This window comes from Scleropages formosus, chromosome 2 (genome assembly GCF_900964775.1).
Source record: "Scleropages formosus chromosome 2, fSclFor1.1, whole genome shotgun sequence".
Lineage (NCBI taxonomy): Eukaryota > Metazoa > Chordata > Actinopteri > Osteoglossiformes > Osteoglossidae > Scleropages > Scleropages formosus.
Genome location: NC_041807.1, coordinates 14,026,922 through 14,038,621, shown reverse-complemented (window position 1 = coordinate 14,038,621; position 11,700 = coordinate 14,026,922). Strand labels below are relative to the sequence as shown.

At 48.8% G+C, this 11,700-nt stretch overlaps 1 protein-coding gene across 3 annotated transcripts; it reads left to right on the top strand.

The window, feature by feature from the left end:
- Positions 1 to 438: 438 nt before the first annotated feature.
- igf1 (insulin-like growth factor 1) lies at positions 439 to 11,314 on the top strand. 3 transcript variants are annotated; one of them, XM_018747548.2, is made up of 4 exons: positions 439 to 680; positions 2,366 to 2,525; positions 10,265 to 10,446; positions 11,229 to 11,314. In XM_018747548.2, exons 1-4 carry the CDS (start codon positions 633 to 635, stop codon positions 11,286 to 11,288), a joined length of 450 nt encoding a protein of 149 aa, XP_018603064.1. In that variant the 5' UTR covers positions 439 to 632; the 3' UTR covers positions 11,289 to 11,314. The 3 variants fall into 3 exon arrangements, with proteins under 3 accessions (XP_018603064.1, XP_018603065.1, XP_018603066.1); XM_018747549.2 differs by lacking the exon at positions 439 to 680 and adding an exon at positions 789 to 891; XM_018747550.2 differs by lacking the exon at positions 439 to 680 and adding an exon at positions 1,853 to 2,213.
- Positions 11,315 to 11,700: the final 386 nt, after the last annotated feature.

Sequence of the window (11,700 nt, the reverse complement as noted above, 5' to 3'; positions counted from 1 at the left end):
TGAAATATCCATCTGCTCACAGGGCTAGTGCGAGATCACCTACATACATAGGGATGATAAGAGAGGGGGTATGGGGCATGTGTCAGCAGCAGTATTATTGATAACTGGCCTGAGTCAGTGCTGTTAAGGTGTTTTTTGGTTCCCCGACAGCGGACAAGTGTTAAGCCCGTGCCTATAAGACATGTCAAGACTGGGATGTGTTCAAGTCCCTTTCTCGCACAGACGAAGACAATAACGTGATGTTCCCCATCTAACGAGCGCTGCTCGGCAGTGCGGGTGGCAGCGCACTTTATCATGAAAGGCTTTGCAAGATCAAAATTCAATCCCGTCTAAAAAAGTGGAATGACGTTATTTGAAAATGTGCCCAAAATGTCTGCGGGCTGCTCCAGCTGTTTCCTGTTGAGAACGTCTCTAATATAGATAAATGTGAGGGATTTTCGCTCTAAATCCGCGTCCCGTCCGCCGGAGCTCACCTCCCCGCAGCGAGCGAGCGTGCATGCGCGCGCAATGGAGCGCCGTGGACGCGCCGAGATGTGACACTGGCCGCATCCCATCCTCTTCCTCGCCGGATTCCTTAATGACTTCCAACAACCCCGTTTTTGCTGGTCTTTGCCGTGTGGAGACCCTTGGGGATGATCGCCGGTCACTTCTCTCACTGGCACTTGTGTGATGTCTTCAAGGTAACTTACTTTCCTTTCGCTCTTTCTAACGCACCTTGTGCTACATTTATGTTGCCGTTACATCGCGCGCGTGCACGCTTAGCGTCGCGTTTAACGGGCAGCCGCGAGTCCTGTGGCGAAGCACTTTTCACCTGTGAAGACTCACTTTTGGCTGAGTAATGACACATGTAAATTCGACACTTTTACATGCATTGTCTCTGGCCAAATGAAGGTAACGCACTTTTCCTGCACATTAATGTCTTGTCTTTTTCTGCATTATGTTTCCTTTAGCTTATGTTATGAGCATTGGGGTTTCCACATTAAATGATGATATAATAATGTGCCGCGTTTTCAAAGCAATGTGTGTGTTTAAAATGCTAGTTATGCAAGAGCACATCGGTACTTCAGTAGGCTATATAGTACATAACGTTATACATGTTTCTAACATATATATATAATATATAATCACATGCATAGTTATGCATTAGCGATGCTTTAAATATTTTCTTTCTGGACAACTTTGGGAACCAGTACTGCCTACTATCGTGTAGTAATTTCGGCATCTTTATTAATGATCAGACGTTTAATGTTAAACTTTTTTTTTATTTTTATTTCTTTTATTCATTTTATCTGTTTAACCAGTGCAGCGCAAACAAGAAGAAAAACGAGCGATTCCGTTAATGCTTTTCTGAAGTCTCGTTACCCCGGGCGCCCTTTGGGATGAGGAGTGAGGAGAGGGACACTTTTCGGCGTGATGCGCGAGAATCCGCTGCGGATTCTTTTTTATGATGTCAGTTTGGCCCGGGCGCGCGCGCGTCCTCGAGCTCTCGCCCCCGAGTTTGGCGGCTCCGCAGTTTTCCATCCCCTGCTAACTCACAGCTCGGGCCGACAGCTGGACCCCAACTCGGCGCTAGTTAATATGTACGGCTAAGCAGCGGTGCTCCACCGCTTTCTCCCGCTGCTCATTTTATTATGCATTTTTATTTATTATCTCTTCAGTCGGCGGTCGTTCGCATCCAGCCCTCCACAGCAATAATGCAAATACATAACGAACTACATAGGCGTTCACTGAATAATGCATTTCCTCAAAAATTAGTTTTAAATAGACGAGTCAGTGTGCTGTTCTGAAAACACTGGCTCGTGCATCAGCTGTTAATTTCCAGTAATGTGTGTTTTGTGTGAAACCAGTTTGACACGCCGTTCGTTCTACCGCACATCTGGCTCACGCGCGCGCTCGTCTGAGCACAGCTGCGCACAGCGCGAGCTTGGTCGCCGCTCGCTGAAACGTGCACCTGACAGCGCCGGGCGCGCACTCCCGCGCACTGGCTTGTCAGAGCGCCAGGTCGCGTGAACGCGCAGGCGTCGCGCGCCCGCATCTCTCATCCTTCGCGTCTGTCTGAAAAGTCCGCCGCGCCGAGCCACCTGTGTGTGTGTCTCTCTGTGTGACAACGGAGACCGCAGTCCAGCCCATCACTTCGCTGGACAGGACGGGCCCCGGCGTCCCCACACAGACACAGACAGTAAGAAGAGCAGGAAACTTTGGAAAGACACAAAGTGAGCCCTGCTGCTGCTGCTGCTGCTCGCCGCAGCCACGCGATGGATGAGCGCGCGGACGACGGGATGACAGTGGTATAGCAGTGTAAAGTGGCCCCGAGGCGCGCTGCGCTGCTCTCTCTGACGGTGTCCCTTCTCCCCATTGGTCGCAGTGTAAGATGTGCAGTATCTCCCGCACCCATACCCTGTCCCTGGTGCTGTGCGTTCTGACGCTGACGCCGGCGGCGGCGGCGGCGGGGCCCGAGACGCTGTGCGGAGCCGAGCTCGTGGACACACTGCAGTTTGTGTGCGGAGAAAGAGGCTTTTATTTCAGTAAGTGCACTTTTTTATTTATTCATAAAGAACAACTGCTGCTTCTCTCCCCCAGCGCTAATGGTCTCTTCATAAATAAAAAAACAGCTGTGTGTGTTTTATTGCCCTCTTTTTTTTCCCCCCTTCTTTATTTTTGGAAATAAGATGTGCAAGTGAAGTGTCGGGGTGTATTTGCAATCCCTTTTTTTCCCTCGTTGTGTGTGTGTGTGTGTGTGTGTGTGTGTGTGTGTGTGCGCGCGCGTGTGCGTGTGCGCGTTAATGCTTCTTTATTTGGCTGAGTTCAAGGATCGGGGGCCGAACGATTAGTGAGGTTACCGTTATATGGGCTGCTGAGGGTTAGATTAAGTGTAGATTGATATTTAACAGCTATAAGTATATTATGTTCATGGCAAGTAGCTGCTCTGTCCTTCGGGATAACGCTTTAAGTGGAATTTGGCCGCCTGTGTTTAAACGAGAAGAGAGGGAGGGAAAAAAAAAGAAGAAGTCAGCGCGCAAGTGAGCTTTTTTCCAGCAGAGAGGAAAAGTTACCCAAAGAAAACCCTCTCCGCGGAGTCCATCGCCTATTTTCCAGTGAGAAAGGTTTCATGCCAGCCTTGCGTTCTGCATGAGGAGCGGCTGCGCGGAGGTACCGCGCGGAGTGCGCCAAGTGGCCCGTCTTGGGCATCTCGAAGGACACGCGCTCCTGCGTGACGTGGATGCAGCGTTCCTGCGCTGCGCTGCCCCCGCCCGAACGGGGCAGGTACTGCGCCCTGCAGACACTCGGGCTCCGCAGGTGTGTGCCAGATACAGGTACACCGCGAACATTTTTCATGCTTGAAAATATGGGCTCTAATATATCTTGGTGCTGCCTTTACTGGCTCGCGTTTACAATCATAATTTCCAGATTTATTTGAAACGCTTTAAATCGCACCGGGAGGGTTCAAGTGGAAATTGTGATTGTTCTAGGGGTGTACCTCTCGCTGTGTGCTTCGGTGCTCTGTATAAAGGAAAGGCTGTGGTAAGTTTAGAATGAACGAAAAGGCAGAAAAAAACCACTAGAGGCGTACAAAAAAAAAAAAAAAAAAAAACTGATGTAACACAGCAGTGTCTCAAAGGAAAGAAGGGTGTAAAACACTGGACACACTGAGAGCCTTCACACAAGTGTGTGCCGAGTGCACCTTTGGGTCGTGCTGCAGCACAGCCTGCAGTAGCGGACTGTGAACTTTTGGCGGGGCCGCTGGTCAGAGCAAAGAGTTTCTCTGGAATGAGTCCAGGCTCTGCCTTGGCATTGATGCCCACCGTCACTTTTTTCCTGAACAGCGAATACCAAGAAAAACCCGTGAATGAGTCTGAGTTCTGGCAGGCAAACGGCCTCCGCTGGCCAGGGTGCCGTGGCTCCTGCAGACCTGCATTGACATGACTGTGTGCAGCACAGCATTTGATTGGCTCTGGCAGCCCAAGCATTTGTTAAGACCACACAAGCCTAAAGCGAGGGTGGGAGGATGGCTCTGCAGTAAGAGGAACCATCCTGGTAGCGGATGGCCATGTCACCGCTATGGGGGGGCCATGATTCAGTGAAGTTCGAAGTATATTTTCATGATAAAACATTCGGCTACAATGCAGTTGGCTAGCTGTCAGAGTGATACCAGAAGAAGGAGCTGAATGTTTACATATCTACATTGAGGCCCGGACAAGGTTTTGAGTCTTTGTGTGTCTAGGGTGAGATCAGGACAAGGCTCTGTTCCCAGGGCTGATCCCTGGGCCTTAGCTATGTTCAAAGAAAATGAGCAGTGCATTGAATGTTTGTGGTCTGAATAATGTATTCTACGGTCAAGCTCATGAAAACTGCTTGTCTTGCGCACCGAGAGAAGTGCTTTGGAAATGAAGATAGTCAGAGCCCATTTCATTAGTAAGTTAGACGTGAAGCAGGTTTCACGAGTCATTCAGTATGGTAAATTCGTTTAGGGTAAAAATTTATGTAAGTGAGTGGCAGAGGAGCACGGGGCATACAAATGAAGCTTTGAAGGCAGAGTGACATGTAGGGCAATAGCTCCGTACTTGTGGTGAATGCATTTCTGGGTCATTAGTTTCTGCGGTCAGCAAGTGACGGACAGCTTCGTCACTGTGCGTAAACTAGCGGCCCCGAGGGGTGATGACTAGCCTCGGGGATGTGACACCGACCTTGCTGTGGAGAAGCTCTGCCAATCCACCTTGCATACGTCACCCGCGAAGTAGCCACATTTGGATTTTAGGACTTCAGATTTCATTACCTTGAAAGAAATGTGAAATACTACACTGTGGAAAAAAATCTTTTATTGAAACAAAATGTGTTCTGAAAAAAAATCCCAACTGTAGTCAGTTTTTCCAATTATTAGCCTGACCTAGAAATCTCGTGATGTCTTTTTTAGTAATGTCTGAACAGACAACGCTCATCTAGGGGCAGCATCTGCAATCAGTGAAATTCAGCAGGACTCAGGCTACGAGTTGTGAATTTGGAGCGGTAGACTATTGACAGTATTAATCGATTCACAGTTATAGCGAGCACTTTTTCAGTCCGTGCGGGACTAATTTTATGCATGGATAACCTGTTCTATCACTTACTAATGGTCCCATGAGCTGTATTCCACAGGACTTTGTTCAGTGTTCTGTCACTGTCGGTATCACAGAATTTAGTGTCGGAGTCCAGGGCTTTGGTTGTAATTGTTGTCCCTGAGACTGAATTTCTTGGAGCTGCCTTCAACATTGACATAAAAGCATCTCCACCTACTGAGCAGCTTGTTTACACGGAGAAGTGAATGTTGAATAGATGCTGGGGAGGACCAGCCAATTCTACAGGCCAGACTCTGACCTGCACTATAGGTCATTCCGTGACTCATTTTCTGGCCCATACAGCACCACACTCTACAGTCCACTTTTGGTGCATTTCTGCCCTACGCTACGTCAATGGCTCAGGCAGATGGAAGAGAGTATGGCCTCATGGGATATGGTTACTCTGGACTGCATGGTCAGAATTTTCACTCAACACCTTTTAAGTATACAAACATGTCCCCAGCAGTATCTCTGTTCCCTTTGTCTCTGCAGCCACATATCCTAACTCTAGAATAAAAAGAAGAGGGGGCGTGAGTGGAAAATTTCTGTTGGGTTTAAAAATGAACTGTAACTTCTTCTTTACTGTCAGTAGCACTTCTCCCACCAGTGCAGTAAAATAGTTCAGAATCCAGTACTCAGAGCTGGCCCTATCAAATTTCCATGAAACCCATGAGACCAGTTGGAGAGGGATGCAGAAGGACGTTTCAGTGCTGGTGGCACAAACAGTCTTCATTGACCAAGTCACTGTGGACACCACCATGGATCAAAACTACCACCAGGGTGTTGAGCTCCTTTACTCCTTGGGGTGGTGATGAGAAAACAGAAGACACTAAACCCTACCTGCCTCATTGTTCTGCTACACTTTTACTTCTCAGTTCCAAAAGATTTGGATTCAAAAGGGAGAGTTGAGCAAGTGAGCTAATGATTACGGTGGGACTTCGTCAACGGAAGCAGGATATACTTGGACTTTGGTACATAGGTACTCAGGTGTCTCTGGCTAATTTCAGACGTGGATTGATATTAAAATCTCTGCTCTTCTGCACAAGCTCAAAACCTGCAGTTTGTTGGATGGATGTGGATAAAAGATGAAAAGATTAAACCCACTACCTTCCAGCATGTACAGGACAAGCTAGGCAGATGGAGGCAGAAAGCGTCACCCATTTCAGTCAAAGGCAGGGAGGCCGGAGAAGCCTGGTGGCCTGGCGCTAATGCCATAGCCCATAAAGGCAAAATTGTGTGCCTAAACAGAGGGGAAATTTAGTTTGGCCATAAACACTTTGTGGTACCAGTGATAAAGAGGCAGTTTCCAGGCCTATTGCAGCTTTCATAGTCCCCCCTGAGCCGTAAACTCCCTGACAATGTGCCGTCTACACGCAGTGCTCAACTCCAGGAATCCACTGATTTTTATTAACCACCACAAGTCTGTAAAACTCATATCCTTGCTGTGGCACTCTGGACATGGAGTCCAGCCACTTTTTTCCAGAATAGCTCCTCTCAGGAATGTGCGCTATGCACGGTGTCCTTAGCAAACAACCCACTGAGCTGCTTCCTGGACTGCTGACCCGTCTATTTCACACTTCGGCATCTCAGAAGTCCGTGGAGCTGACATTAGAAATGACAGCGATGACGACAGCACCATTGAACTGCTCTGCCTTCTATGCCTACTGTCAAAAGAAGGACGCAGCCCTGGTCCAGCGGGTCTCTGTTCTCACCTGGGCTTTGAATCGGGGACATATTAGTATATCAGCTTGCAGTGTTCTGTGCCTATGCCATTCATTTCTAATTCTTCCTAAGTGACAGACATTTCACACCTCTTTAAGAACCATAGTGGCATGAGTATGAAATACCGAATCCCTTCCTTGCCCAGCTTCGGATTCACCAGCTCCTCTGAGTTCTCTGACCAAGGCTGTCTGCAACCAGAAATCTGCAGGTTAGAGTACAACTGATTGCTTGTAGGTCAAGATACTAACAAAAGACTAGGACATAGCCAGATGTCTGCAGGAGTGCACATAAGCAAATGAATGTGAGGCCAGGACATAGAAAAGGCCAGAAAAAGGCTTTTTTTTTTTTTTGGAGTAAGCCTTTGAAAGTGGCTCTTTCATAACTTTTTTCATCAGATCTCTTGCCCCTCTAGCTGTTTGTGTGATAGCATTACAGGTCATTTTGTTGAGGTCTTATCCAGTAATGGGGGTGAAATGGGGAGCCTAGAGGCTCGAAACTGGGCTCAGACCAGGTGGTCACATTGCATAGTCACGAGGGGGTTCAAACTGAGGCTTTTTTTGAGGAACGCTCCTATCATCTGATTGTCTGAAATTAGACATGGTAAGTATTAGCAAATCTCAAACTGGTGCATTAGAGATGTGAAGGGTTTAAACTCGTTTGTACGAGGCATGGCTAAACCCACAACACAACCAGTATGGAGTGTAATGATGTACGAGTTAGGCGAGAACAGTAAAGCAGGGTAACGGGGAGAGGAGATAAAAAGAGATGGGTAAAGAAGGGAAGCAGAGCAAATAGGAGCTGTGATGTCTACTCTTCGTTAAATTGAGGAGAATAATGTAGGCTGTTCCGGCTGATGTCGATGAGAGCTTCATGTACCACCTGGGTTGCGTGGACCCCCTTGCTTGAGAGTGTGTAATGTTCCTTCAGCATTGCTGGAACACATTAAGGGACATTTAGAGAACCAGTACTGGAAGTGATATGTGAAAGATGATCGCTTCACAATTGTGGTCCTCTGCCGGTCTTGGGAGCGTGTATGAAAACGCACAACTTGTTGAACGCGTTCAGGCTAGCTAGCTGAAAAACAGGGTGTAATAATGTTTATAAATAATGAATTAAAGTAGCCGCTCAATTTAAAGAATTGCTCAATACACAATCTGCCATCATACGGTTGACAATTATTTTCTCATCTAACATATGGCGATCCATACGAGAGTGCCAAATTCTTTATTAAAATGTTGGAATCATTTTGTTCTCTTGACAGCAGATCTGGCGGATGAGCCAGAAGCAAACGTGTTGCCACTTATGGAGAAAATCTGATATTTAATAAGGTCCATCTGAACACTGAAAGGCATAGACTCACACGTCACATCGTACCCAAGAACACTGGGCTCATTTCCCAAGATTGAAATTCTCACAGGTAACTGTCCTGAGCCTTGGCATCACGGACAGCTTTAGAATGTCAATCTGTTGCCCATTGGCTTTGAAATACATTTATTAGTGGAAAATCACAGTGATTCAACTTTCTGTCATCTATATCATTGACTCCATAGGCTACACTGACTGTTACACAAAGGTTGCATTAGAGCAGCGTTTGACTCTGCTCTCTGTCCGTTACACAGATGTGAAACAAGACGGCGTTTCATTGATCGCTTGGGTTGCGCCAGGAAAATGTATTCACAGGCCTTGGACACTGCAAACGCTCCCAGCACCCAGATTGAATTAGAGCTACATCATGTCGTCAGCTGCTCCCAGATCCGGCTGCGGCGAGGAGTTGATATATACGCACATTTATGGTTTCCTCTCGCTCTCTCACTGCCCTCCTCTCTTAGTTTCAGTCTTTAAATTCAATTTGTTTTATTGGCACGGCAAGGATAGAGAGGCGTCTGCCAAAGCACATGCACTCACTGCTCGTGGATGAAGAGGTTCAATGGTACAGGTGAATTTGTCAGTGACCAAACCGCCCTCTTAATCCTCCACTCTGTGAGAGAAAAAATGGGGCACACCGTGCTGGAGTGAGCTCCCTGGAGATGTAAGAGCATACACTTCTCAAGTGTCTTTATGGAGACCCTTGTGCGCTCCAAATGGGGAAGCTCTGTCTGTAGGAAACGGGGCTTACTCACCATGGGGGATGCCGAACGTCCAGCGCAAAACACTGTCACAATAAGGAAGGCCGCACACAGAAGTTAATGCACTCTGTCGGCTGCCATCCGAGCCAAGAGCTATTAACTCTGAAAGGGAAAGGCATTTCCGCCTTGTAAATGCCATATTAAATTATTGTTATTTCATTTGGTAACAAGGAGAAGCCCAATGGAGCTGTAGAGCTCCTTTTGAGAAGTGTCCCAGGCAAAAGAGGAATTGCAAATGGAGAGGGGGATGTTTCAGAAAGGCTACTAGTGGGGCGGGAGCGTGGCGGTGGCTGCTCTAGGGCCAGAGGTAGGCCATTTTCCCAGAAGGCCCTCTGTCAGCCATGCCTTATGGAGAGCTAGCAAGGAGGGGGGGTCACACATGTGGACGCAGACCCTGTTCATTCAGGGAATTCAGGTCATGCTCTGAGCTCAGGGGGACGGTGGCTGTTGTGGGACTGGAACCTATAGCCCACTGCCTGCCATGATTTTCAGGGCACCGGGATGAGTCTAGCTTCGCCATGTGGTACCGGAAACACTCCGGTGCAGTGTTGAGTGGGACAGCCGGGGGGCAACATGGCTTTTCTCCAGGCTGATTCGGGCCCGGCAACAGCCAGACCCGGCCGTCCCAGGTGCACGGTGCAGGAACGCTGTATTTTCATCATTTGGGGGACTGTGACCTTGCTTTATGCAGGGTGCAGCTGCCAAGCAGGCAGGACTAGGGTTCGCGCGGCGCAAGGCGATATCCTGGAAAATTTACACTGCTGAAATCCTTGTCATTAATGCTGTCTATATATCACAGCAATTAGGTTTTGGCGCTGGGCTGCTAAAGAGTCCTTCCTGAAGAGGCTGAGCGTAGCACACCGCGGCTTCTCGGTCCGCTCCTCTCCGTCTCGTACTCGCTGCGGCCGAGGAGCCGAGTTCCGTGCTGCAGCTCGAGCTTGGCTCCGACTCTTTCGGCAGGGGCCAAAAACACCGAATGCTCTCTTTTGGGTGCTTACAATAGCCTGCCGATGGCTTCGTTTCCCTCCATGTGCACGGACAATGTGTTTCGGTGGAGCAGAGGCACGCCTTTACGCAATTTAGCCGGTGGGTTTTTTTAACTGGACTTTTGTTTCCCATTTAACGGCAAAATGGGCCTATTAATCTCAGGCTCTATAGTCCAACTGGCTGGAATACATAAGCCATTGTTTTTAGCTGTTATCAGAGATGGTGCACTAATCCAGCAAAAATGTGGCATGTAATGTTTACTTTTCGCTTTCCCGGGTTGCAGGCTTGTGCCGCCAGTCGAAAACATAGCCCCTTTGTCGTCCCTCTCTGTCGCAGGTAAACCGGGGGGCTACGGGCCGAGTTCACGGCGGTCCCACAACCGCGGAATCGTAGACGAGTGCTGCTTCCAGAGTTGTGAGCTTCGGCGGCTGGAGATGTACTGTGCGCCAGTCAAGTCCGGCAAGGCAGCGCGCTCTGTGCGGGCGCAGCGCCACACAGACATGCCAAAAACACAGAAGGTATGTCACGTGCCCTCAACTTGACTCTTGACCCGAAACGCGGAACACGCCACACGCTACATGCCACGCAAGGCCACGCTCAAAGTTGCCACTGATTTTCTCCGACTGTTGCTGGCGAGCCTAGCAGCGATCTTGCGAGGATGATTGGAAGGATGAATGGCAGCATCTTTCTCTTGACTCTTCCACAGAAACACATATCTGGTAATAATCACCCATCCTGTAAGGTATGAGTGAACCGTGCAGCTCTGGGCCGTGCGGCATGAGCATGTGCGCATACGGGGGGGGGGACACAGTGTTCTTGCTCTGCGATGTTGCGTCTCTGCCTCGCACGTCCAATTGCGGGAGACGCACGCTCTCCCAGTGCCCGCTAAAACAGCCCGCCGCCCCGTGAGGAGTGGTGAGCTGCGGAGCTGGGTGGAGGGAAAGAGCCTTGGCTTCCAGGGTTTCCCACCTTCCCATGAACCTCGGCTCCCGTAACTCAGCAGCAGCCTGCCAGAGCCCGGCGAACGCTGCATGCACTTAATGACACAAAGTGCACTTATGTAGAAGGTGCAGCGTGTTTCTGCTGTTCTTCCTCCTCCAGTGGCAATGACTGTGCATGTATTTATTTTATCTGTGAAAGAGAGAGGAAAGAGGGAGCGAGCGAGTGAGCGAGCGAGGGAGTGAGAGGTCCATTTCCTGTGCCTCACGGCATCACCTTTCATTGATTTCACAGCTGTGCTGTTTCTTGGCCATTAACCCTGCACCCCCCATCCCTACCTCCTGCTCTCTTCTCTTTTCAGGAGGTGCATCAGAAGAACTCCAGTCGGGGTAACACAGGTGGCAGAAACTACCGGATGTAGAGGAGGAGGCCCACGAGGACAGACAAAGCCGCTGGGGGAGGGTGGGGGTGAGGGTGGGGGTGGGAGGGGGGGTTAAAGAGGAACAGAGAGATAAATGGAAGGCTGGGGAAGGGTGTGGCCTCCAATCCTGTCCCAATATGTAACGGTTCACTGTATAAAGAAGAGAAAAAAAAAAAAAAAAAAGAAAACAAACAAAAACAAGAAAACAAAAGAAAAACAGAATCATGGTAAAGTAAGGAAGCTGGAAAAGTGATTTTGTCCATTTTGTACACTGTTAATTTTGAGAAGCTGTTGGGGGGGGGGGGGAAATCAAGATATAGATGACGTAAAACAAAAAACAAACCTTTAGTAACCAAGATAGGCGATCAGGACGGGAGGAACGATCATGAAACGAAAGGAGAAATTTGCTGCT